Source organism: Rhagoletis zephyria, unplaced genomic scaffold, assembly GCF_001687245.7.
Source record: "Rhagoletis zephyria isolate East Lansing unplaced genomic scaffold, Rhagoletis_zephyria_1.1 Rzeph_scaffold_02089, whole genome shotgun sequence".
Classification (NCBI taxonomy): Eukaryota; Metazoa; Arthropoda; class Insecta; order Diptera; family Tephritidae; genus Rhagoletis; species Rhagoletis zephyria.
In genome coordinates, this window is record NW_016159173.1 from 21415 (window position 1) to 46017 (window position 24603).

A 24603-nucleotide genomic window follows, 5' to 3' on the forward strand; every position below is an offset into this window, starting at 1 on the left:
CATACGTTTCCGTTGCATGCATTTGCGTGCTGCTGATAACCGTAAATTATGGCATAATAAAATTTTAAAGGGCTTTATTATGTGTTATGCTATGTATTTATTATGGCAGAGAAGTGATGGTTGTTGTTGCCCTCATACTTAATTAATTGTGAAGTTGCTCATACGTAAGTAGATGGGATTTTTGGTTGTTTTATAAACGTACATACATACATACATACATACAAATGTGTGCTTTAGGTTAATTGCGACTGCGTAACAAAGCAATTTCTCGCATTGTACGCGTTTTCATTTTTGAATTACTTAGTAAGTATTTATGTAGTGCGTCTGAAAGATAAAACTGATTGTTGTAGTTAGCGATGAAAGTAGTACTGCTAAGTGAAGAATGAATGTACCTACACTCATGGCAAAAAGTATTGGCACAGCGAATTTTGCACAATATATGCACCAATTTCTATTCTCATATTTTTCGTTTTTTTTTTTTTAAAAAAATATGGTTCATTCTACAATAAAAAACACAAAAATATAATTTCTAAACTTTGTGCAAAACTCGCGAAAATTCAATCAAATGGAAATTTTCAACTTTTTAATCAGTTTTTTTCGAATTTTCTTGAGTATGCTGTTTTGTAGCCCATTAAATTCTAGTATAAAACATATAAAGTATTTTCGAATTTTTTTTTTGTATGGTAGAGAAAATTGCTAAAAATCAACGGTAGTTCATAGCTACATACTTAGAACTTCTACTTTGTTACAATAAAATTGATTGGGCTACAAATCTGCATACTGAAAAAAATTCTAAAAAACCTGATTAAAAAGTTTAAGCACCATATTTTTATGTTTTTTATTGTGGAATGAACCATATTTTCATAAAAAATTGTCGGAAAAATATTACAATAAAAATTGTTGCATATATTGTTAAAAAGCAGCTGTGCCAATACTTTTTGCCGGCAATGTTTGTATTTGCAAGCCTAAAACAGATGGAACGTTTTAAAAGGTTTGACTGCATTTCATTGATGTTGATATTTATACATATAACCTGTACTTATTTCAACTTTTTGATTTTAACCAGTCAAGCATGCAGTTCCTGGAAATTTTAAATGTTAAATGATTTAATGATAACGATCAGTACTATTGAATATTTCAGAACATGCACTGCAGAGTGCTATCAAGTTTTGTGAAATGAATTTTGTGTGTTCATCCAGCATAACATTTTGGGTAAAAAAATTATCACCGACAGAAGGGAATGGCTTGCTAATTTACATATGTAAATATGTGTATGCGGGACAAGTCTCTTCGGGGGAACGTGCACTATAGAGGTGGTCAAGGTGGGTCCGCTGACAACCTTTAGAGATGCTCTGGGTGTTCTTCACATGAATTATCTTGAAAAGGGTAATATTTTTAGAAGCTCTTGGCAAAGCATATTTGGCAAAGAACAAGTAATTTTTAAGCAAAAACCAAAACCGACTTCAATTCACATATAAACATTAAAGATTATCGATAATTTCTTCCTTATTCGATGATCGGATTTAAACCAAATTAATATGGACCACCTCTAAGGTGACATTTTTAATCTAAAAGTAGAAAGAATTTAAAAATAGAAATCGGTTAACGTGGCTCAAAGTTATGTGGTAACATACATAAAAAAAATATATACATATTCCGACGAATTGATAACATCTCTCCTTTTTGTGAAGTCGGTTAAAAAGTACTCCAATACACTGTACGGATGCATTGTCGCATGAATTCAGCCTATTTTCCGGATTTAGAACTCTTTGACTATTTCCTACAGAAGTGTCGAAGTGGTAAGGGATTTGGGTCAGAAGCTCATATTTATGTACCCTGTACTTTAAGTGTTTTCACTTCGGAGAAGCTTTTAGTATAAAATACCGGAGACATACAAATCCGGCCAATTTGCATCTGGAACGCAATTCTTGATTGACGCATACTTTATGTGACGGTGCTGAGAACGTTCAAGGTCTGCGACCGAAATGTTTTTTTGCCCAAGGCATCAGAATTGCCTCCTAAATAGTTTCCTGTTATAACTACGCGACCTTGCCATAGATTTTATTGCAAATTTTTTTTTAAATTATAAAAAATCAAAGTTTTTCTAAAGTCATTTTGTGTTACTTACATATGTATGTATACGTCAGTGAAGCCAATTTGTGGGGACTTCCCCGATTTGCGGGGAATTTCTGTATGCGTGGGGAATCGGGGAATGGGCCGTTTTTTGTGGGGAATTTCAGATGGATTTGTGGGGAATCGGTAGATGAACTGTTGTTTTTTTGTGAGGAATTAGGTGTTAACTAATTTTTACTTTTTTGCTTCACTATTTCATAATGAATTAAAAAAGTTGCACAAGAATGCAACTGTGACTAAACGTATTGATTATGCAACCCTGAGTTATCAAATATTCAAGTCTGGTAACGAATAGGGAATATTGGAAGCACTATTTGCAAATTCTCATTTGAAATTTCTATTTATGCCGCCATCGCCTGTGATTTTTTGCTTTTCGTTTCTTTCAAAGATAAATATTAAACAATAGCAAATTGTAATCATACTTATATACATAATTTTACATTCATTATGCCAAATGCCAAAAACTACAGCTTGTTCAATTCTAGTATAATAAAGTTTCAAATTGCTAAAAATAACCGTTGATTTTTTAGAATTTTCTTTGTCGCATTTGCTTTCGGAAAACGAATAAACAAAATTTAGTTTTGTATCGAAGAAAACCGCAACGCCTTTGGGTAAAAGCTCGAAATTTTCACGAAAGTTTGTCGATTTTTTTTTAAATAATCCACAAAGTTTAAAACTTGAATTTTTATAAAAAAGTAACTCAAATTAAATAACAAAAAAAAAAAACAAAAATAATTGTGAAAACTTGTCAATATTTGGTGGGAGTAAATACTATATGTACATTTTTTATTCTTTATTTTCGAACTAACTTTATAAAAGTTTGGTTTAGTATATGAATGCATAGATGAATCACATTTAAAAATAAAATGAACAGAAAGAGCAGCAATAAGGAGTGATATCTATGGGTGGGGAATTGTACAAAATTTCGGGCAAAATCGGGGAATTTCACTGTCGAAATGGGGAAATTCTCAAAAATGAGTTGGCTACACTTGTATGTATTCTTGCTCAGCACATTATTTGTCTCTCCTTTTCATAATATTTTTTCCATTGTGAAGTCACAAGAACAATATTTACGTTAATTTAGGATTGAAAAAACGCCCGGGCAAATAAAATTCAGTTATATATTTTTTTTGCAGCAAACCAAAGTTTCTCAAGTGTACTACATCAACAATTCAATTACCATTCACCATGGCTGCCACTTATTAAGCTTTATTGATGCTTATAACGGTTGTTTGCAATCAACTCTTCTTTTTTTCACATACTTAGTAAACCTATTCAGCGAAAAATCTTAAGCGTATATAATTATTATTTTGATTGGAATTAATTGCCGCAGGTCAGAAGCGCACATTTATTTGTTTAATGAAAGTTGGGGAAAAAAGGTAATTTCAGCAATATTTTTTCACACACTCTTGGGCAGCAAAGGCTGAATTGTTTTACTAATGCGAAGTAGAAGAAGAAGCGAAAAATTATGGCAACAAGAAACAAAGATGTTTTCAGAATTCGAAGAATTCAATGAGGCGTGGTAATATTTTGAGATGCTGGAAATTCCAGAGAAACAAATATTTACGTACTTAACAACGATGTGGTAGAAGCCAGCACCAGAAGCCAATGTAGGAGTGTTGTAATTATGTACACACATACAGACATAAATGCAGAAGGCGGTATTTTTTAATTCAATTAACCACGTACTTCAATTTAGGTACTACATATATTCAATTTTTGTACACGAAATTTCCTCAAAGAAGCGTATACTTTTAATGAAAAGAGACCCATAAATGAATGCTTATTAACCGACTTCCAAAAAAGGAGGAGGTTATCAGTTCGTCGGAATATTTTTTTTTTTTTTTTTTTTTNCCGATTTCGATCAGCGGATCATGAGATATATATATATATATTTTTTTTTTATATGGGAGTTGAAGTCGGGTTTTTTTTTTGCTAAAAATTACTAGTTTGCATTTTCTTTTGGCAGGCTGTGGACAAGTTTAAGGAAATCGTTGATACCGATTTTGGCAAAGTTTCTGAGTAAAAGTTTTTACTTTCAGCTGTCGGAAAGGTATATCGACGGCTTTCAGTAAAGCCTCTGCCGTTTTCGGAATTCAAGCCATTTACAACATTTGATTGGCACTCACTCGCCATTACTCACCATTACCACGTACATACATACTTACATATGTAGGTATGAGAATACCTTAAAGAAATTATTACAGTCACGTCAGTCAGTGCACAAAATCATCAACCAAAGTTAACTTTATGCTAAAAATGGTGCTTGGCCACATTTGCCTACCAATAAATAAGGCATTGTTAGCGCAGAAAAAGACTCGTAAGTTGTGGCTAACTATTTCGTGCCGAAATGGAGCCGGAAGCCATAGCTGAAGGCACATTTAATTTAAGTTTTTTATTTTAATGAGCTCGTTTTATAAATAAATTTCACTAGACAATTTCCTAGAGTGAAAAATTACAACATTTGTTAATTAAATTCGTTATGAAAATGCTAAAATTGCGGAAAATATGAATCTATAAATAAAACAATGTGTATATCTAAATTAGCTATATATATATATATATATATATGCCATATTAAGAAATAACTAGATGCAGAGTTCACACGCAACAACGCGGGGTCCACTTAAATAGAGAGCATGGCTAGGAAACTACAATTTAGCACTTTCACTAAGCGAGTGCTTTTTAAAATACAAACTTAATTAACTGAATTAGATTGGAATATGTTTACAGTTTATTATTTATTACAATTACAATAAATGCGCCAGAAATTCGGAATTTATAGCAAACTAATTTTGTATGGAAATTGTAAATAAATGCACTTCTTGTCTGGCGCCGTAATCGCTTAAGCGAATTTGGCCAAGTCTAACAAAGTGCGCATTTGTGCCAAGTGACACCAATTGGAACTGCCAAGTGAAGTCTTCCACTAGACTTTCCATCGCACTGGAGGTCTTCATCTTTTTTGATACCACTAGCAAGTCACGCGTTGAATATTTCCAATCCAAAAAAAAAAAATATTTTTTAAATAAAATAAATTCGTAAAATTTAAAGAAAATTAAGTGAAAAAATAAAAGAATTTAAAAAACAAGAAAAGAAACCCACTGGCGAGGCTTCGACCTCAGATCTCTCGAATGGCACACCAGTGCCTGGCGCACATACTCGAACATGGCGTATGAGTAACATTTACCATTTTAAAGTTTGCATTTTTGAAGTGAAACTTCTTACACGAGTTCGGAGATGGTTGCGTTAAATATTTATTTATTTATTACAGCTTTTACGCCTATTTAACACTGAGTCGTAAAATCTGTATCGCTCGTTCGATTTTCAAAAATTACGCGTCACATGAAAGGCCTCGTTCTTCGGGTGTGCAACATAGCTTTAGTTCCATGTTAAAAAAATCGAATTCAAAATTTCTCTGCCGCAGATGTTTGCGTTAAATATTTAACACCGAGTCATAAAATCTGTATCGTTCGTACGATTTTAAAAGATGAGGTGTCAAATGAAAGGACTTGACCTATGGATGTGTAACATGATTTTAGTTCTTTAAAGGGTTGCCATATATACGAAAATCAAGTTAAAATTATTTATTAAAATAAATAAAGTATCCCAATATGGGTATCAAAAGAAATACTTTGAAATAAAGATGAAGATGATGAAGATGAAGATAAAGATAATGATANACAGTTTAACAAAAAATAAAAAGCTCGTAAAAAAATTTAAAATAAATATATTTTGTATATAAAATAATATGCATATGTGTATATATGTACATATGTCGCACATTTCTTTCTTTCTGGAATTTCCTATATTAAGTTTGACTTCTTTCGCGCGTAGGGACTACACGCACTGAGTTTTTTTCATTCGCAATGCAAACTAAAAATGAAAATATCTGAAGAAAATGATATGATCTAGAAAAACGGTATACAGAATTTTTGTGTAATTTTAGCGTTCCTACAGTGTAATTAATAAGCTTCGACTTGACGACGGCATAAGCTAATAAGTCTTTAAAGGTGACTGCTTCCGAGATAACAAATACTTCTGGCCGGAAAATAATTGCAGCCTTTCCATTAAGTGTTACATTTGATCTGAGGTGGAATTCCATAAGTTAGTGTCAAGTAATTAGTCTTTATTAAAGTGAATTCAAATGCTTCTGGATACATTGATATTATTAAGGACCATATGAAACATTCGTTAGATGCTCAGTTTTGTTTGACTGGAAAATTTGGTTTTTTCTGCGCCCTGCCAGAGAATGAAGGTCGAAAGGAATGCTCAAAGCTATAAATAATAACGTTGCCCAGGACATTGAAGTTTTTATGTCCTTTGTCCTTCCTATTCTAAACAGGTTGTGGGATCTTTGAACTTACAAGACTTTAAAGCCAAATGAAGCCCAGAAAGAGCCAACATTCGAGTCGGATAGAGAATTATTTCACTATTTTCAATATTTTTGTTTATTGATTAAATTTTCTGCTCAAAAAACCCTTTGGGGTTTCTTTACCAATTTAAAGCTGTGAAAAAGTTAGATTTTTAGCTTCCTCATTTTGATTAATAACTAGATTAAGCCATTCTCATTTTTCGTTGGAATGTTGATTGAATGTTGCTTTTTAAAAGGTCAAGTCGAATAAAATTAATTGGTGGCCGCTTTAGACACAACAGTCGTAAGACGCAAAGCAAAATAAACAATATTAAAAGCAGATATTTTTATGTACATATGTATGTATGAATTAACCAAAGAAATATGTATGTATTTAGCACACGTGCTTAATATACGAAGCATACACTTCAGACAAAACTATAAATCAAAAGGCAAACATAACAAAACAAAAACATGAAGAAGCTACACAAAAGTTGTTTGCCACAAGCAAAAACCAAAAAAATTATGCAAATTAAGTAGTGGATAAGTCTTAAGAAATCTTGTATGACGTTGAAATTAATTTTAAGCACCGTTATTATTGAAGAGTTTGAAAAGGCTTTACAAATAAAATTTGCGGCTATTAAAATACAAAATAAGGGAAAAATTATTTAACAAAACAAGCAATAACCAGCCGAATATTTAAAGCACTGTCACAGGCAATCGAAAATTCACACGCTTCCACTTGCAAACCAAAATAAAAATAAACTGCAGATTTATTTGGCTATTTGGGATGGGAAAAAACATATTTTTTTTTTTGCAGAAAGAAATAAAGCAAATCATGCCGAATCATTTAGCGAGAAAGCCTTTCATTGCCAAAGTGGCTGCAACCACTGACTTATGGGAATATGATTGAATAGCTCTGAATGCTAATACTTGAAAGCCTAATAAAATTGAATTGCTCACTTCATTGTCACTTGGGGATTCGGAAGATTTCAGTTGAAAAACAAGTTCATTGATCTTTGGAAAGCATTTGCTATGTATGTAAATATGTATATGCTTGGTCGGATGCAATTAGATACGAATTCAAATCCTTAGTTGTGGGAATTCTGTAATTTTAGAAATTGAGTTTCTTGTTTCTTTTTAACTTTTCCGCAAAATTGTGTTTGGTGTCAAGTTTGTTGACGGTAATTATGGATATTTGTCGCAAAAAATTAACCTAAAATAAAAGTTCAAAATGTAAACGGCGTTCGCATATGAATATATTACGTGCTCAAAAGTTTTGGGTTTCTAATTTTTATTTACTATGATTTTTATTATTATCGATTTTTATGAAGACATTAACGAAATTTAGCGAATTATCGAAAATATCTCTAGCTAGAGAGCACAGATATGTGTATATTTGATTATTGGTATTTCCCCGCTAGCTTTGGCGTTGAAAAAATATGCAAATTAAAAGGCTATACCTAAAATAATAAAAAAAAAAATGGGCGTAGCCACGCTCACTTATAATCACACGTGTATATCTTGGTAACCGCTCCACCAATTCCCCCAAACTTGGCACAGTGGTTGCTCTTAGTAAAACATACCAAACGGCTGAAAATTTTTAAAATTGGACAATGACCACGCCCACATCCCATATAACAATAACTTAGAGAAATATGATATCTTCGATAAATCGGTAAATAATGAAGCTAATTTATTAAAAATTGATGTTCGCAATAATTCTTTAGCAAAAAACACGTTTACAACAAAATTTTGGAAAATGCGCGTGGTACCGCCCACTTACGACCACATATGTGTATCACGGTATGGTAACCGTTCGATCAATTTGTACCAAACTCGGTAACATTTATGTACGTGTCACATAAAAGCAAGACATTGAAAATTTTCGAAATCGGATTAAAATTAGGCCCACTTTTCAAATAACGGTAAATTTCAGAAATGCTTGAAACTTCGATATTTCGAAATTTACTTAAGCACGCTAATTTACTCAAAATTGATACTCACAACAATCCCTTAAAAATAGTAACATTATAAAGGTATTTTAAAAAATGGGCGTGGCACCGCCCACTTATAACTATATAAGTTTATCGAAGATGTGTGAAATAGGGGTAAAATCACCTCTGATTACCATGTAACGGTAGTTTTCGGAAAGGCGAAAAAACTTTATTTAATACTTGCGCAGGGTATTGAAAGTTCGGCTTCGCCCGACCTTAGACGTTTTTATTTGTTTTAATTTCATTATTTTCAAAAGAAGATAAGTTTATTTTTTAAGGTACATATCGAGGGCTTATATTCAATACCTTCTATCTGCGCTTTTCACAAAAATGAGATCCTGATATAAAAATCCACCTAGGACTTAACTCTCATCGGTGATATTAATGCTGACCTTCTATAGCGTTTGACAGAAGAATTTACTATTAAATTGGAAAGTCAGAATTAACGTCAGTGATAACAGGTAAGCCCCAGATTGGCCTAACATCACAAAGAAGTTTTTGTGAAAATTGCAGATAGAGAGTATTGAATATAACCCCCTCGATATGTATACCTGGTAGGCATTTCTGATTAAATACTTGATGGAAAATTCGACTGCTGCCATACTCCCATATTATTTTCAACATTATAATTGGGGTATGAATTTCACACAGCAAAATCGAAATAATTGCCTTCTATTCATATGTTGAAATCAAAAGCAAAAAAAAATCAACATGCTACTTACAATTTTAACGAGCGACTGGTAGCGATAAAAAATGCTTTAACAGTAAAATCATAAATACCAGTGTATAAAAAAAGGAACGCACTAAATGTAGCTTAAGCGTTACACCGTATTGAGGTGATATCGATTAAAGTAAATTAAGAATTGCTCTTGTTCATAACCAAATTAACTAAAATGCTGCGTAAATATGCCTAGTGACTAAAACGGTTTGCTTATGGAGCCGGTGAGAAGTAAAGTAGAATGTCCATATGTATCTATTATTTAGAAGGCAACAAGTTGCAATTAACGCTTATAGACTTTTAATATATCCAAATACAGTTGTAAGCATGCAAATGTGGCTTAAATATGTATGTATAAATAACTAATGGATTACCTGTTTGTGCTTTATTCCGGTTAACACATATTCTAATGAAAACCATTTAAAAACCTAACACACACACAAATATTTTGCATACGAATTTTAACAATTCAACAAAAGTCTCGACGTTTCCAAAAATTATCCAGTTTGAAGCTTACTATCCAGCTCTTAAGAGGAATCTCTAGAAATATTTTTCATTATTCTGTTGCTCGAAAAAGTACCTTGCCGTTGCTTTGAAATATACATATCTCTATGAAGAAAGAAATATACATATGTACATACAAACATCTTTAATTTTCGACAATGTTGCGATGACCACATTTCAAAACAAAAAAAAAAAACAATTACTTAGCTTCAGAATTAATAAACGGTTCTTTAAAACATAGATATTTTAATATCCCTCGCAGCAGCTATTCTATACGTGCAAGCGGATTTCTGGTTCCACCACTGAATATATTTGTAATAAGTACTTGCCGCTATAAATTTTTGATAGAAAAAAACTTGTTACTCAAGTTAGATGTGGCAAAAAACAAGAAACAAAATTATTTATATTTATGTATTTCTCTATTACTCATTCCAAGCAAATAAGCATTGAATTTTAAATACTGTAAAAATAAAACAACAAACTTTTGAAATATCCAGTTTAATGCAAAACAAAATTAGTTAGGTGAGAATAGGTACGCAATAAATTTGCCAAAGTATTTGTACAAAAAACAGCTTACGCCGCCAGGCAAAGAATTAATGAATATTAACAAACTCGTATCTAACTATGCTTTCATGTCATAATTTTTATACGAAGGTTAATCGAATCAATTAAATCATACTTAAAAAATAATTGCCATCCATGCAAAGAGAAAAATATCAGAACAAATAAGTGCGCACATAATGCAAATACAACTCGTGCCAAGATTATAAATGCACTACATATTGAAAATTTTAACAATAAATTTTTTTCAACGATTTTTATTTACCTTGAGGCGGATTTTTTATGAAAAATTATTGTGGAATAAAATATTGTTGAATATGATTTGTTATTAGACCAAATAAATAGCAAAAAAAATAATAAATTTTTTGTTATTTAATTTTAATTATTTTTTATGAAAATATAAATAGGTACACAAAATGCAAATACAACTCGCGCCAAGATTATAAATGCACTACATATTGAAAATTTTAACAATAAATTTTTTTCAACTATTTTTATTTAACTTGAGGCCATTTTTTTGTAAATTATTGTGGAATAAAATATTGTTTTCGTTATTTTATGGTCTTATAACAATTAATTCAACACCTTTAATGAAGCTTTAGGCCGTTTTTAATGAACAACTTATTGTGGAAAAGCAACAATAATTTGAAAAAATGGTAGAAGTGATAGCTATTTTGGAATTCATCACATTTCCTCATCAGACTTCTTTCAGTAGGATTCCAAAATATTGTTGCTTTTCCACAGTAAGTTTTTCATTAAAAACGGCCTCAAGCTCAATAAAAATTGTTGAGAATAAAATATTGTTAAATATGATTTGTTACTTGTAGTTCTATTTTATGAAAATATATGTACATAGTTTACTCTTTAACAAAAAACCATATAAGTATAAGTTCCGAACTTTGTGCAATATTTAAAAAATAATTCAACGAACTTTCTCGCCCGGTGTTGTGCATTTTCTTCACACAAAGTGTGTTCCGCGATTTTTTTTTATTTGGAACAAAATGAGTCATACCTTAAGTTCTAGCTACTTCAAGCCTGCACTTTATTGTGCTGAAACTTTGTGGGCTACAAAAAAATAAAAAAGATTGGGTAACTCTGTCTATGAAATGAATCTAAAAAGCTTAACATTTCTACGAAAGTTTGTTGATTTTTTTTAATACTTTAGAAAGTCTGAAACTTGGATTTATACTAACTTTGTCCAAAAGTATGTTGGTATTTTAATAAAAATTCTATTATTATTTATACTGTAAGAAAATTTTGGCCCTTTTCGAGTCTACTACATAGTGGAAGGCTTGCTAAGTATTGCCGATTATTTAAAAAATGTTGAATGCTCTAACATACACATATGTATATATGTAAGTGCATTTGAATTTGCACACATGAATGCTGAAAACCACAGCTTAATATGCTGCTAAATTAATCCGATTTGTAAGTCCTACATTTTACAGTTTTCCAAACGCGACGTCAACACCAGCTACCCATGTTTGCATAAGTTAACAAAGAGACATGCACTTATGTACATACTCGTATGTACCTATGTATGTACAAACATATGTACATAAATGCATAAAATACTTCATCAACGCCAAAGCAAAAATGATCCGAGTGAGAAAAAATGAATGCGTTCGATCAACAGACGGACCGGACCAATTTGGTGGGGATTGGTTGCAAGGCGTTGACGTAATAAACCAATAGCCAGCCCCGCCACAATTTGTGGCAGCTTGTTGCAAATTTGCACTTGTTGTTACTATACATATTTATATGTACATATATATATATATGTATATTCAATCCACATGTAAACGTAGTTATGAAATTTTTGATACGCGTACAACAGGCGGCGTCTTAGCTAACCAAACATTGAGTTGATTTTACTTGCATTTTTTTACTTACATTTTTATAGCATAAAATACGTACTCGTACACACATAAGAGTATATTCATATCTATAAATGCATACGTAAATATGCATGTTTGTAGGTACAGGCTTTCATCAAATTTGATTACATTATATCGTTTACTTGTTGAATTTTTATGGCATGGGTGTGTAAATTTCACTTAGACGTCAATTATTTAAACTTTTTTGCTTATAGTTTTGTAAGTTTTTGCAAACAAATTTCTAAAATATGCGTCAGACAAAGTGAAAATAATGCAATGAGTAATAGATCTGAACTGCGTAGGGTTTGCAAGTAAATGGATCAAAGATTTTTTTGTCTGGGAAAATTCATCAGTTATTTCTTGATATACATACATACATAAAATACTAATAAAATTTTAAAAGAGCATTCTCTCATTCGGATTACCAAAAATGCAAGATGGCCGTGGGAAGCGCAATACATAAATTGCAAATTTACTTACTCGTAAAAGGATTTCTAAACACGTATGCCTTTTTAATCTCATCCAAATCAGCATTCGTGTTTAATTTCATCAAAATCGGATCATAAATACAGATTTTCTGAATATCTCAACTCTGCGCCACCTTACGGATTAAAATATAGCCTATGAGGGCCGAAAGGACAAACTGTTATAGTTTACCTAAAAAAACAAACCCCCTAATAACAACTCTCTTTGCTTAATGGCATCACATTGACTCTAGTAAGCCAAGTTAAATGCTTGGGAATCATCTTGAATTCGAAGTTTTCCTGGTAAACTACAGACGAGCAGTAATGCAATCAGGCGGAATGCTTTGAATAAACAGAAGCATACGAGATTTTGCCGTACCAAAACGTTGGAAACCAGCACGGAAAATTTCAAGGACTATCCAATACCGAAACGCTTTCACAACAAGAATTTTTTCGAGGAGCGAATTGGAAGAAGATTCGGCGTTGAAAACATACTCGCCAAGAAGGGGGTAGCTGGTCAGTTCCGATCTGGTTCCGCAGGCAATAACTATTTTTTCGGATAAGTAAGCTGCTCTTAGATCCTTGGATGAACTGGTTGTTGGAGTCTTAAAGATATTGTGGAAGAACTGGCTTAGGGCGTAAGTATTTACTCGAGCTGGCTAGTGAAAGATGGGATGGTGAACCAAAATGTGAAGTAGTAGCACGGTTAAAATTTTGTAACTCTGGCGGGTAGTAGGGATAATTAAATTATGGTTTTCATATAACAAATATTAGTTGTGCCATATCGTAAAAAATTCTGAAATGAATGCACGAACTAATTTCTGACTAGAGAAGGCATTATCGCGTGAGATCCTTTGCCTTCTCTAAACTAAATTTTTTTATATTGAGATTCTTTATATGAAAACGCCTGGAATTGAATACTTAGTATTATGGCTAAATTCACAAAATTTACAAAAACAGGATTTCTTCAAAAGTGCTTGGACTGACTTGACAGAACTAGGCTTTCCTTTATTTCTAGCGCTTACCAGGTTTGCATATAAAATCGTGTGTATGTAATCTAGCGTCTGTTCAAGTATATGTAATGTATGTATATGTAATCTAGTCCATGTTCGCTTCCGGTCGAAATTTTAACTTTTCACTTTTTAGTAACTTTCCTAAACTTCTCACTCGTATGGTTGTCATATCAACAACCATAAACCAAATCCGCAGAAAAGTAATATTTTCTCTTCCCAAATGTAACAAACATGCTAACAAATTAGTCTCGACACCTCAACATTTGGATTATTGCGTATTAGCACATTCCAAATTAAGTAATCGAATATGTATACATATTACTCGTAAATAGCAAAAAAACTTTTGACTTTACTTCAACACTTTCCAAGTAATTTATAAACCAAATGTGTGCTTAGACACAAAATATTTCTATACTTATAGACACCAAAGAAGAGCCGCCATACGCATAACATACAAAATTTGGACAAGCGTACGAAAAGAAGCGAAAAGGTGCGTCTTGCCACAGAAAGTATTGAAAACTTATAAAGATATGAGTATGTCGACCAGTTGTGCAGCTGTCCGCGATCGGCCAAATGCATTTAGCGCTTGGCATCTGGATAAAAAAAACACAGTGTCAAATTCAAGCCATACTCGTACAAACATATAAATGTCAGTTTGCTCCATTAGTGATTGTGGCGATAGCCAATCATTTGCAGTGGACGGACGATCAATTTACCTGTGTAGAAACGTAAAGCAATGCACGACAAATAAACGAATAAGAAGTAAAAGTGAAACACAAACCAATTTCTTAATTTAAGATTTTTTTTTTGGGTCTCTGAATTTAAGATTTTACGCTTTCCACATTGAAGATATGGGGAAAAGACAAAAATTAATCCTATTTTTAATAAAATTAATATGGTTACTTCATATGGAAACATTTATATATTATACATACATATGTATTAGTAATATAAATGCGGTATGGCAATAAATAAACGGAAGCTAATGAGATTATTTTAAAACTGTTGAAGCGAAAAATGAAAATGATAACGTTAGTTAAAAATGTGAACAGCTCACTAATGTTAGCAAAATGTCGACGAACGTAGGCTAGATTGAGTTCTAGTTTAACTCTAGTATAATTGAAAGAGGAGGCATTTCCTGCAGCTTATGAATTGTTTGATACAAAAATTATTAAAATTTGGTTTAAAAAAAAATTGAGAAGCATTTCAAAGACTGCAGTACACAGAATATCTACAAGGCTATTTGTTAACATAGCACAAAGCTTTATGCTTTAAATTAAAAATTTAATTTTAGCAACATTTTGCTTTAGAAAATGCTATACAGGGTCAATGGAACGCTTTGAGTTTTTAAGCGAACAGCAGTGACGCGATCGGGATGCTCGTTTTCGTTCAGGAAATGTCGATGTGAAAGATGACCCTTGTCTTCTTCGATCAAGAGGCATCTCAATGAGTGCCGTCACTCTTGGAACACTCTGTATGCCGAATGAATTTGTTTTTGTATCGGGAAGCACGGCCGATGTGTGTTCAAACTTTTGTTCCGGATGGAAACTTGCCTATGGATATCGCAAGTAGGGAGGTATGATCGCAAACCTGCTGCACTCCGCCAGGTAGATACCATTGAAATTTTCATAGATGGTTCGCAGCTCTACGGCAAAGTGTGACGAAGGGTTTTCTTGCAAATCTGTCCTGAGCTGCTCATTTTGTTAGCATACTGAGGTTTTGACTTTAAGGGAGAATATAAACATCCTCCGAATCCAAGCTGCGAGCGCTCTGTAGATAATGGCTAAACAGAAGAGTCCTAACCTCATTTGGATGCGCGCACACAGGCTAATAAAGCGTGATTGTATGCCGGACGAAGTTGCAGGAAGGATCGCTACAGACCAAGTTCATTCCTTGTCACATTCAAGGTGCTCTTGAAATAATTATGCTTTAGCAAATTAAATAATGTTGATAAAAAGTACTATCTACTGTCTACTGAGCTAAAAAAACGAAAATATGCTAAAAAGCCGGAGGTACCGGTTTAGATTTACAGATGCTGCAGAAGCAGCAAAACCCATGAAGAGGAAGAGGCAGTTCTTCATCTTTTTTTATTGTTTTGCACTATATAAGTAGGATGACTTTTGCGGTCATCTCAGCGACCTATGGGAAATGGCGAATGTATATATGCCTCAGGTACCGGGCGAGGTTCGTCAGGGACTATAAATGGTACAGCGGGGTGGAGTTAAAGTTACAACATTGACACTCGGCCCGTTACTAATCTGACCTGCATTATGGCTGGTAATGAGACTCATTGAGGAATTCCAAACAGGATTTCCTCGACTGGGTAACAATATTCCAACCTTAAGCAGCTAAATTCTGAGATCAACAGCATATGAAAAGAAATCTCAACTCCTAAAAAGAATAATATGGTAGCCACACTCACAAACAGACCGACGGGCATGGCTAAATATACACAGCTCACTTCTAGCAATCATAAACATCGGTTATATAACAATTTCGTGTTCATGCAAGGTTTATAAAATTCGAATAGCAAATGTAAGGCCGATGTTACATCATTTCTATTAGTGAACTTATACTCACTGCTATGACTGTATGATACGAAAACCGCCATTTATCGTGACTGTCAAATTATTTGGCAATAAGATTCATATCACATCTATTTCGAATTTTACGATAATTACACAAATAACAGTCAGTTCGAACAACCACCCAAACAAATCAATGACTTTGCGGCACTTGTGAGAAATATAAATATATAAACAGAAATTGCGCGGCGCCCACAAATAAATACACTTGAGCACAAATTTCTACTTTCACCTGCGGCTGTGTAAGAGAAAAAAAACAAACGTGACTTATTATGCAGCCATACGAAGAAACAATAAAACTACTTGGGAAAAAGAAAACAAAGAAAACAACATACGCGTACAGAGATGTCTAACGCGAGTGATTCACTCGCTTTTTGGCTTTGTATGAAGCCTGCCAACGACCAGCTAACAACATTTATTTAATTTAATTAATAAATAAAAACTTAATCAAGATTAATTAATTTAAATGTAAGTGCTTGTAAATGTGTCTTGAGGCTGCGTGCTGGCAATAAAAATAAATGTTAAGGATGATACAATTAGCACTAACAATGCAACATTAACCAACACCAACACCGACAGCAGCAACAACATAGCAGCAGTGCAGAAGGTTGAAGGTGAAGAAGATGTGGTGTGAGGCTGTCACTTGGTAAGCTGAATGGTGTGAGTGCAGCTGCATGTTGCAAGTGCAATCACATTTGAAGTCTCTATTTATATATGCATAAGAGAGCTGCAATTGCAGACGGTGCTGTGGTTTTTTTTTTGTATGTAGGTATTTGCGCTCAGACACGCTGACAAGCCAATGTACAGTGACTAACGAAGCGCTATATGCTGTACAGCTGGGAAACTGATGAGAAAATGTGCATATATGAACACACACGCATACATATGTATGTATGTACCTAAATGTATGTTTGTTTGCAAAAATTGCTTAGGCTCTTTTATGCCTTTGCGAGTGTCAAAATAATTTAGGTGAAACGAGTAAAAATATCCACAAAATTCCCCACCTAGCAGGCAATAATGCCACTTGCGTGGGTTTAATGACACGCTGCCTAAGCTGTTGACTGATTGTCATACAAAGAGGTGTGTTGTCCTCGTTATCGTGCAACAATGTTGCTAAACTCTGTACACATTTAAAAATAATTTTTACGAGTATTTGCATAGCAGCTGCTATTTCGTATGCAAATATTTACACTTGCCATATATGTATGTATGTACGTACATAAAATATTTGCTCGAAACACTTTTTCATGTAAATCCATTATTTTTACGTGTTTTCTGCAGTTATTACAACCTATTTGCATCTAAATTATGAAAATCTTACACAAATCTTAGGCAGTGATTTATACGCAGCTGAAGGCAGTGGAAAACTAGTCGGATAAAAATAAGAAAAATGAGCAAGCACGCGCAGCTCTGAAGTTGTGTTCACACGCACAATATTTTTTTTTTTTTGTAATGTTCATTGCACCTGCCGCACAGTGTGGAAAAAAAAAACTTTTTTCCATTAAAATCTAATATCTCGGCAGATAAAAAATATTAACTTGACCTTTAAAATGACCTCAAAAATGAAGAGGATTTAAATTTTTTTTTGACCTGAAGACAGTATGCAATAAACTTTTTAAATAGTTTTAAACATATACTTTTGCGGTTCTTGCTTAAAGGAATACTTTTCTGGTCGCAAATGCCGAAAAATGCATTTTAATTAAAAAAAAGACAAAAAATCTAAAATTTTACTTTTGAAAACTTCTAATTTTTTGTTTTTTTTTCACCTTAAAACAGTATGACCTTAAAAAAGTGTAAATGCGGATTTCGGTTCTCCCGACCATACAAATTGATCCCTTGTTGCAAGAACAGCCAAACTATATGTTTCAGAATTTTTTAAAAGTACATTGCCTACAATTTTGATGTCAAAATTGAAAATCCTGAAATTCTTCTATTTTTGAAGGGCATTTTAAAGAACAGGGTTTTTTTTTTTAATCCAACGAGATTACTTTTCCTTAATTTTTCATCTCAAAAGCTATAAAATACCACCACTTCGCTACCTGCTCCCCTTCTCGAGATATTCGATTTTGTCAAAAAAAATTAATTTTCCACACTGTGAGTCGGTTATTTGGTCTATAGCATCAACAATTTGTAGCTAGTTATGATCAGTATATTGTAAATGATCAAAAATCGACTAAAAGCCGCTATAGAGAAAGTATTTGCATAATATCGAATCGAATGAACGATTGTTGTATAAAGCAAATATTTTTAGGTTCGCTGCTTAAGTCTTTTGTTTACGCTCAAAATAGAGAAAAATGTTAAGGCCTAAAATTACAAACCCAGATTAAAAATGAAGCACTTTAAATCGCAATATGTGACTACAACACGTTTTTATCACTCATTTACCTCATTTATTAATTGCAATATTTGGCTCAATTCATATAAATTCATTGTACGCCAGTATTTCGCCGATATGTGACCGTTTTCCATACATTTTAGTCCATTTAACAATGACCCATAGCATTCGAACAAGTTAAATGTAGAGGTGTACATACATATGTGTATGCATTTACACAAATATTTACATTCATAGTTGCATAAAAACCTACAATTTCATGTACATAAATTTGATTAGCTGAAAGGTTTTCGAATATAACAATTGTTTGCATTATTATACAGCAAGGTTGTCAATTCTTTGTTTTGAAGGCAACTTCGTTTATCATTCCTTTTTTCTGCATTATTTTCATGTCAATCAGCTGTTTAAGTCTTTTTGTGTCTGTCTAACAATTGTGCAAATGTGTGGCTTTATAAATTGAGTTGTGACAGATTTTTTGTTTGACAAAATTTTACTTTATTTTTTGGTTAGGTAAAAATGAGGTTGTACGTGGGAAAGCAACGTGATTCACAGCTGCTGTAATCAGATAACTGTCAAATGAAAAATTGTGAGAAATTGCATTCTACTCAAAATACACGGAGAAGAGGAATTAATCATATGTGGGTGCTTTTAAGTAGACTGGATTGAATAGAGCGATGCAAGACGTGGTTTTTGTTGTAAAACTTCTTTGACAAAATGTAGCTTAGGTTATTATCACCTTATTCTCGATAATTGTACACTACCAAAGGAAATAAGACAGCATTTTTGATATAGCAGTTCAACAGAGCTGCTTTAAATGAAAAAATGCATAAACCACATAATAGTTGCAAATAGGTGGAGAAATATCGTTGCGAATGTGAATACAAATACAGAACGATTTTTACAGAGATCGAAGTCGATAAATATGGATTAGAGACATAACAATATCGATAAGTAAGATAATAATAGAAAGGGATCGGATGTTCACCGCATATTAATAAAGATAATGCTATCGAAAATAATTTAGGTTACAATAGAATGCGCCAAGGTGAAGTGTACCCAGATAATTTCGCCATGTCAAGGATTTTCGTAAACACTATATCATTGTAAGGTATTTATAATCCTTATACGTGTCGAAACGCAGCAAAAGAGCAACGACTGGCGCGCTTTGTTGGACTCGGCCAAAATGGCTTAGGCAGTTACTGCGCCAATCAAGAAAATGAGGAAGAAGTTAACTCATGTTCGGTAGTTAACTGTTGATTTTGAGTATAAAAAAAGAAAAGTTAACTGGCAAAAAAGAGTTAACTCTTAAACTCGTAAAATATTGTAAACGAAGTATAACAACCCTGGAAACCAAAGCTCCCGAAATCTTAACGAAATCTTTAGGAGTTTCTCATTTATGTAACGATTTTTTACGAATCTTCAAGGAAAATTCTATGAAGTGGTTGACACGACCTCGTTAAGAAATTTCTGTACAAAAAATAAAGAATATTCTGAAAAAATACTGCAAGAAATTCTTCACATTGCAGCATTATTTTCATTGCTTTACCGATTTTCTTCCGAAATTTCATATAAGAATCGAAGTGTGCACAGTTTATTTAATTTTAGAAAATTCGACAAAAAAATCGGATGAGATCTTTACGAATTCTTTTAAGTTTCTCTACAGTTCAAAATACTCTGAAAAAATGGTAGATTCATATGTAAAGAGCTTGATACTTTAACTCGGAGTTTAGTTTCATAAATTACATTATACGGCAAAGAGTTAGAAATTAACATAGAGTTAAAATTTAAAATGTGTATATAAGCCAGCAGTTTTTGAGTTTAATTTGCTAAAAAGAATGCAAAGTTAAATTTACTTTAAATCACAGTTAAGGTCAGATGTTTTCAACTAACTGCTTTTCTTGGGGGGTTAAACCACCCTGAAAAAAAGGAAATTAAGAATGTTTTATTTCGAAATTCAAAGTACTTCGGAAGTTATAGCAGTTAGAAGTAGAAGTAGTAGAAAGGCAGCGAAAGGCGGTACATTTGATTTAACGCTTAAATTATATTTTAAGACAAATAAAAAATTAAATATTTTTCCAACTCACCTTCACATTTGATTGCTGTAGTTGCAAGAATGTGGCTATTCCATTGCGCACACGATTCTTGACGCCGCGCACCGTTCCCTTCGACGAGCGTATTGTCGATGTGGCCGAACCGCAACGTATATCCTTATAGCCCGCGAAGGCATCGTCGTGCAAGCTTTTTGTTTCGTATTCGGAAAGACTTTCCAAATCATCACCCCCAAGATTGGCTGCAGCACCAATATCGAAACTACGGAAATTTTCATGCTCCTTCACATGGAAATCGTAATATTTATCTGCTTCGTATTTGCGCGGCATCGAGTTCATTTTTGTATCGACGAATGTACCGTTTTCCGCGTTTAAAATGAATGTTTTATTTGGCAGCGAAGCGCGTTTATTATGGTGCGTATTGTTAATGCCAATATTGTTGCTATTGCGTTCCTTTAAGAATTTCACATGTTCAATATTAATATAGTCCGGTTCGTTGAGCGCATTTGGCAAAGTAGTTGTATGTGCATCCGCATCGACATCACTGCCGCCATCAGCGCTGCCTGCACTACCACCGCCACCACCACCACCACTACCACTACTACCACCATCGCCATATTTCGCCTCAAAATCATTTGTAGGAAATTTTCGATCGCGTATATCGCGCAACAAAGAATCTGGCAGAAAGGCGCCCAACATTTTGACACGCGCGGCTGTTGCGGCATTGCCGCAGGCTTTCTGAGTTGTTGGCGAAACGGAAGACTGGCGTATGAATTCGGTGGAGTGAAGCGAATCACAGCTGAGGGAAGACGATTCGCTTTCCTCGCTATCCGTGAAACTGCCAGCGCGTGCATGATCACCATTTGTATGCGATTTGCTGTTAACGGAGTTGGACGAGTCCAGCGCCGACTTCTTAACGCTGCCATTTAAGCGAATTTTGGTGGCCTTCAGATGTAATTCCATTTTGGGTGCAGTGCCATCTAAACCCTTCTGTGAAGAGCAGTTAGCCGCTGCGTTTAATTTCTCAAGTGTACTCTGCAGTTTGCTCTGCGGTGACGGTGTTCCAGGTGTTAGATTGCCATTGCTCTCCAGATCACTGCCAGTGCCACTGTCTAAAGTATCGCAAGGCGAAAACTGGCCGCTCGACATAACATAGTACAAGTACGAAGGATGTGACACATTTAGTTCGGTGACGGTTGTATTGCCCGAGGTGATCGCGTTGCTACTAGCGTGTCCGTTACTATTGCCATTACCGTTATATTTACCGTTAGCCATTGCGCCTGCATTCGAATTCAAGTTTGCATTTGCGTTTGCGCTTGCATTTGCATTCCCGCCCGACACGGTTACCGCGCCCGAATTCAGAATTGTCGTCGATGTCAATGTGGTTGCCAATGGCGTTGCCGTTAACGACATCGATGTAATTGGCTTTTGCACCATTTTCTCGTCGTTTCTCGAATGTAGATCGTTCGCACTTTCACCCGTCGTTGTTAGTGGACGCGCACAATTTTTCTCTTCAATAGTTTCTGTTATGTGCACTGGAATTTTATGTGTTAATTCTTTAGATTGACTTATTTTTGTGGGATTTTGTTCTTGTGGGACTTGTGCCTCGTTAAGGGTCACCACTGTCACCTGGTTTTTGTTATGTTTATTCACTTTTTCTGGTTTAATTTGTATCTTCAGCACATGCAATTGCGTAGAATCCGCATTTGTTTGATCAGTATTGCGTCTGCGCAGAGTATCTGTTTCTGTTTCTGTTTCGGTGAGTGCACTTGCACAATCTGCTTTCGTTGCCGTGATTGAACTATTCGCGGCGATCGCATTCGACTTCGCGTTCACGTCTGTGCTTTCCAGCTGCTGTTGGACATCTGCATTGCGCAGACCACTGCCAGCTTCATGGTGATCGCGTTCGCTACCGCCAAAGCCATTCGGACAAATACGTTCAAACGCGTTTTGACCATTTCCAACAACACTAGTCACACAACTTTCGTCGTGATATATATTAGAAGCCACATTCGTAGACGCAGTCGCAGTCGCAGTCGCAGCCGCAGCCACAACAAGTGATCCAACATGATTATGATCAATATTATTATTTGCTCGCTTATGTGCATCTTCATTATGCTCTACGCTCTTGCCGTGATGATGTTCATCATCACCATTGCACTGTATGATCATTGGGCCGCGCTGGCTGGTTTGACCATTTATGGTCGTTTTTATTGTTGTTTTCGTATTTGCCATAGTCGCAGACGAGCTTGTCGCGGCGCTCTTTCTATTTTGGTCATTTATGCTCGCAACACCTGCAGACTCGGCCTCTGCCTCGGCAACATTTCTATTTACTTGCGATTTTCCAACAGTAATTCTAGCGCCAACTGAACTATCTTCGTTTCCATCCGTTTTGCGCATTTCTTCGGAGTTGGCGCCGCCACGATTGCTCTGTCCATTATTGGCTTTTCCTCTCTCACTCGCCACTTTCAATAGCAGTTGTGGAAAATTTGGAACTGCTGTAGATGTTGTTATTGTTTGCTTGATTGTGGAATAACTAGTTTTCTGATCGTTGACGTACTCACCACTTTGTATGGTAAACAAACGACGTTGCATGCGCTCATCATTGGCGCGTTCGTAATGAGTGACAGTATCATTGCTATTTGTACGTTCATCATCATTCAGGTAATTATTATCATCGTTAACACCAATTCGCATTGTAGTTTCTTTTGTTGTTGCCACCAATTTACTTTGCTGTGGCTGCAATTTTGTGACCACTGTTCTAGTTATTGCCGTCGATGGTGTTGGTGCCATTTGTGTTGTAGTTGTTGTACTTGTATTCTGATAGATTGTGATCTTGCCATTTTCCGCTTTCTGTGACGGCCTTAACGTTTCTTGTTGACAATTGACGATGAGTGGCCGGTGCTGCTGCTGCTGCTGCTGCTGTTGTTGTTCTTGTTGTTGTCGCTTTGTTGCTTGGTCTTGGTCAATTACAATTGAGATGCCACGCGCTGGTGTCGCACTCGTGTTTATAACAGTTTTAGTTGCCATTATTGTAGTTTTGGTTTTGTACGTTTCTCTTTTTTGTGTTTGATCGAATTTAGGATCTTTCGTCGCTCGTAGTCTACCTGTCTAAATGCTTTAAATTGCTGCTGATTGCAAATCGTTTGATTACTTGTTTTTCTGATTCTTATTTTTCTTTTTCCTTCTTTTCCTCACCTTTGTTGTAACCACACAATTGTTGATCTTTCTCGCAGCCTCTTGGCCCCTGCGTACGACGCGTTGTGGCCTATGCAAAATCAGTTGGCAGTTTTTACGACGTGTCTTCCTCGCCGAGCTTGCTTTTCCGCATCTGACACCTCTTCGTTTGCCTAGCTGCTTAGCTGCTTAGCTGCCTGGCTGACTTCGTCTATTTACTTTGTTCTTTTGCTTACAACTTTGATCTGCAACACCTTTCTTCTGCTACTGCGGCTTTTGTGTAGCGTTTCTTCGTTGTCGCTTCTTTGTGGTTGTAGCGTGATATGCAGTTATGCAATTTGCGGCATGTAATATAATCGTTGTTACTCCCTAACAGTTAGTTATACACACTTACATAACATATGTACATATGTACACGTTAGTCACTAGATAGACTCGTCTGCATTTGCAATTTTCTTCATGCACTTCCTTATTTGATGACTTTATATTTTTCTTTGGTTGATTTCATTGTTTCCTCTTATCGTTTTTGCGAAAGCCCATCGCTGTACTTTTGATCTTATAACGACTTTTTTCTTTATAAGTGTTTGCAATTTTAAGTAGCAATTATTGCAATAAAACTGCAGGTGATTATTTGATTTATTGTATTTTTTACTAACCCTTGCAGCTGGGTTGTGCAGAGTTCGTAGTTTTATAATTTCGAGTGTTTTTATGATTTTTATTGTGTCTGTAAAGATAGTAAAAAGTTGTAAAATGTTAATTTTTAATGGTTTTACAAAGCGTACAAAATAGGGTTATAAAGAGTAAGCCAAAGGCTAAATCTTATATATAAATAGGCAAACA

At 34.5% G+C, this 24603-nt stretch overlaps 1 protein-coding gene across 1 annotated transcript; it reads right to left on the reverse strand.

Moving 5' to 3' along the window:
• Nucleotides 1-20622: 20622 nt before the first annotated feature.
• LOC108365976 (probable serine/threonine-protein kinase DDB_G0282963) lies at nt 20623-23914 on the reverse strand (the record flags this gene model as incomplete). The annotated part of the gene is made up of 1 exon (XM_017620221.1): nt 20623-23914. A coding segment is annotated over exon 1 (2994 nt), but the record flags the coding sequence as incomplete, so codon positions are not given.
• Between the last annotated feature and the right edge of the window lie 689 nt (nt 23915-24603).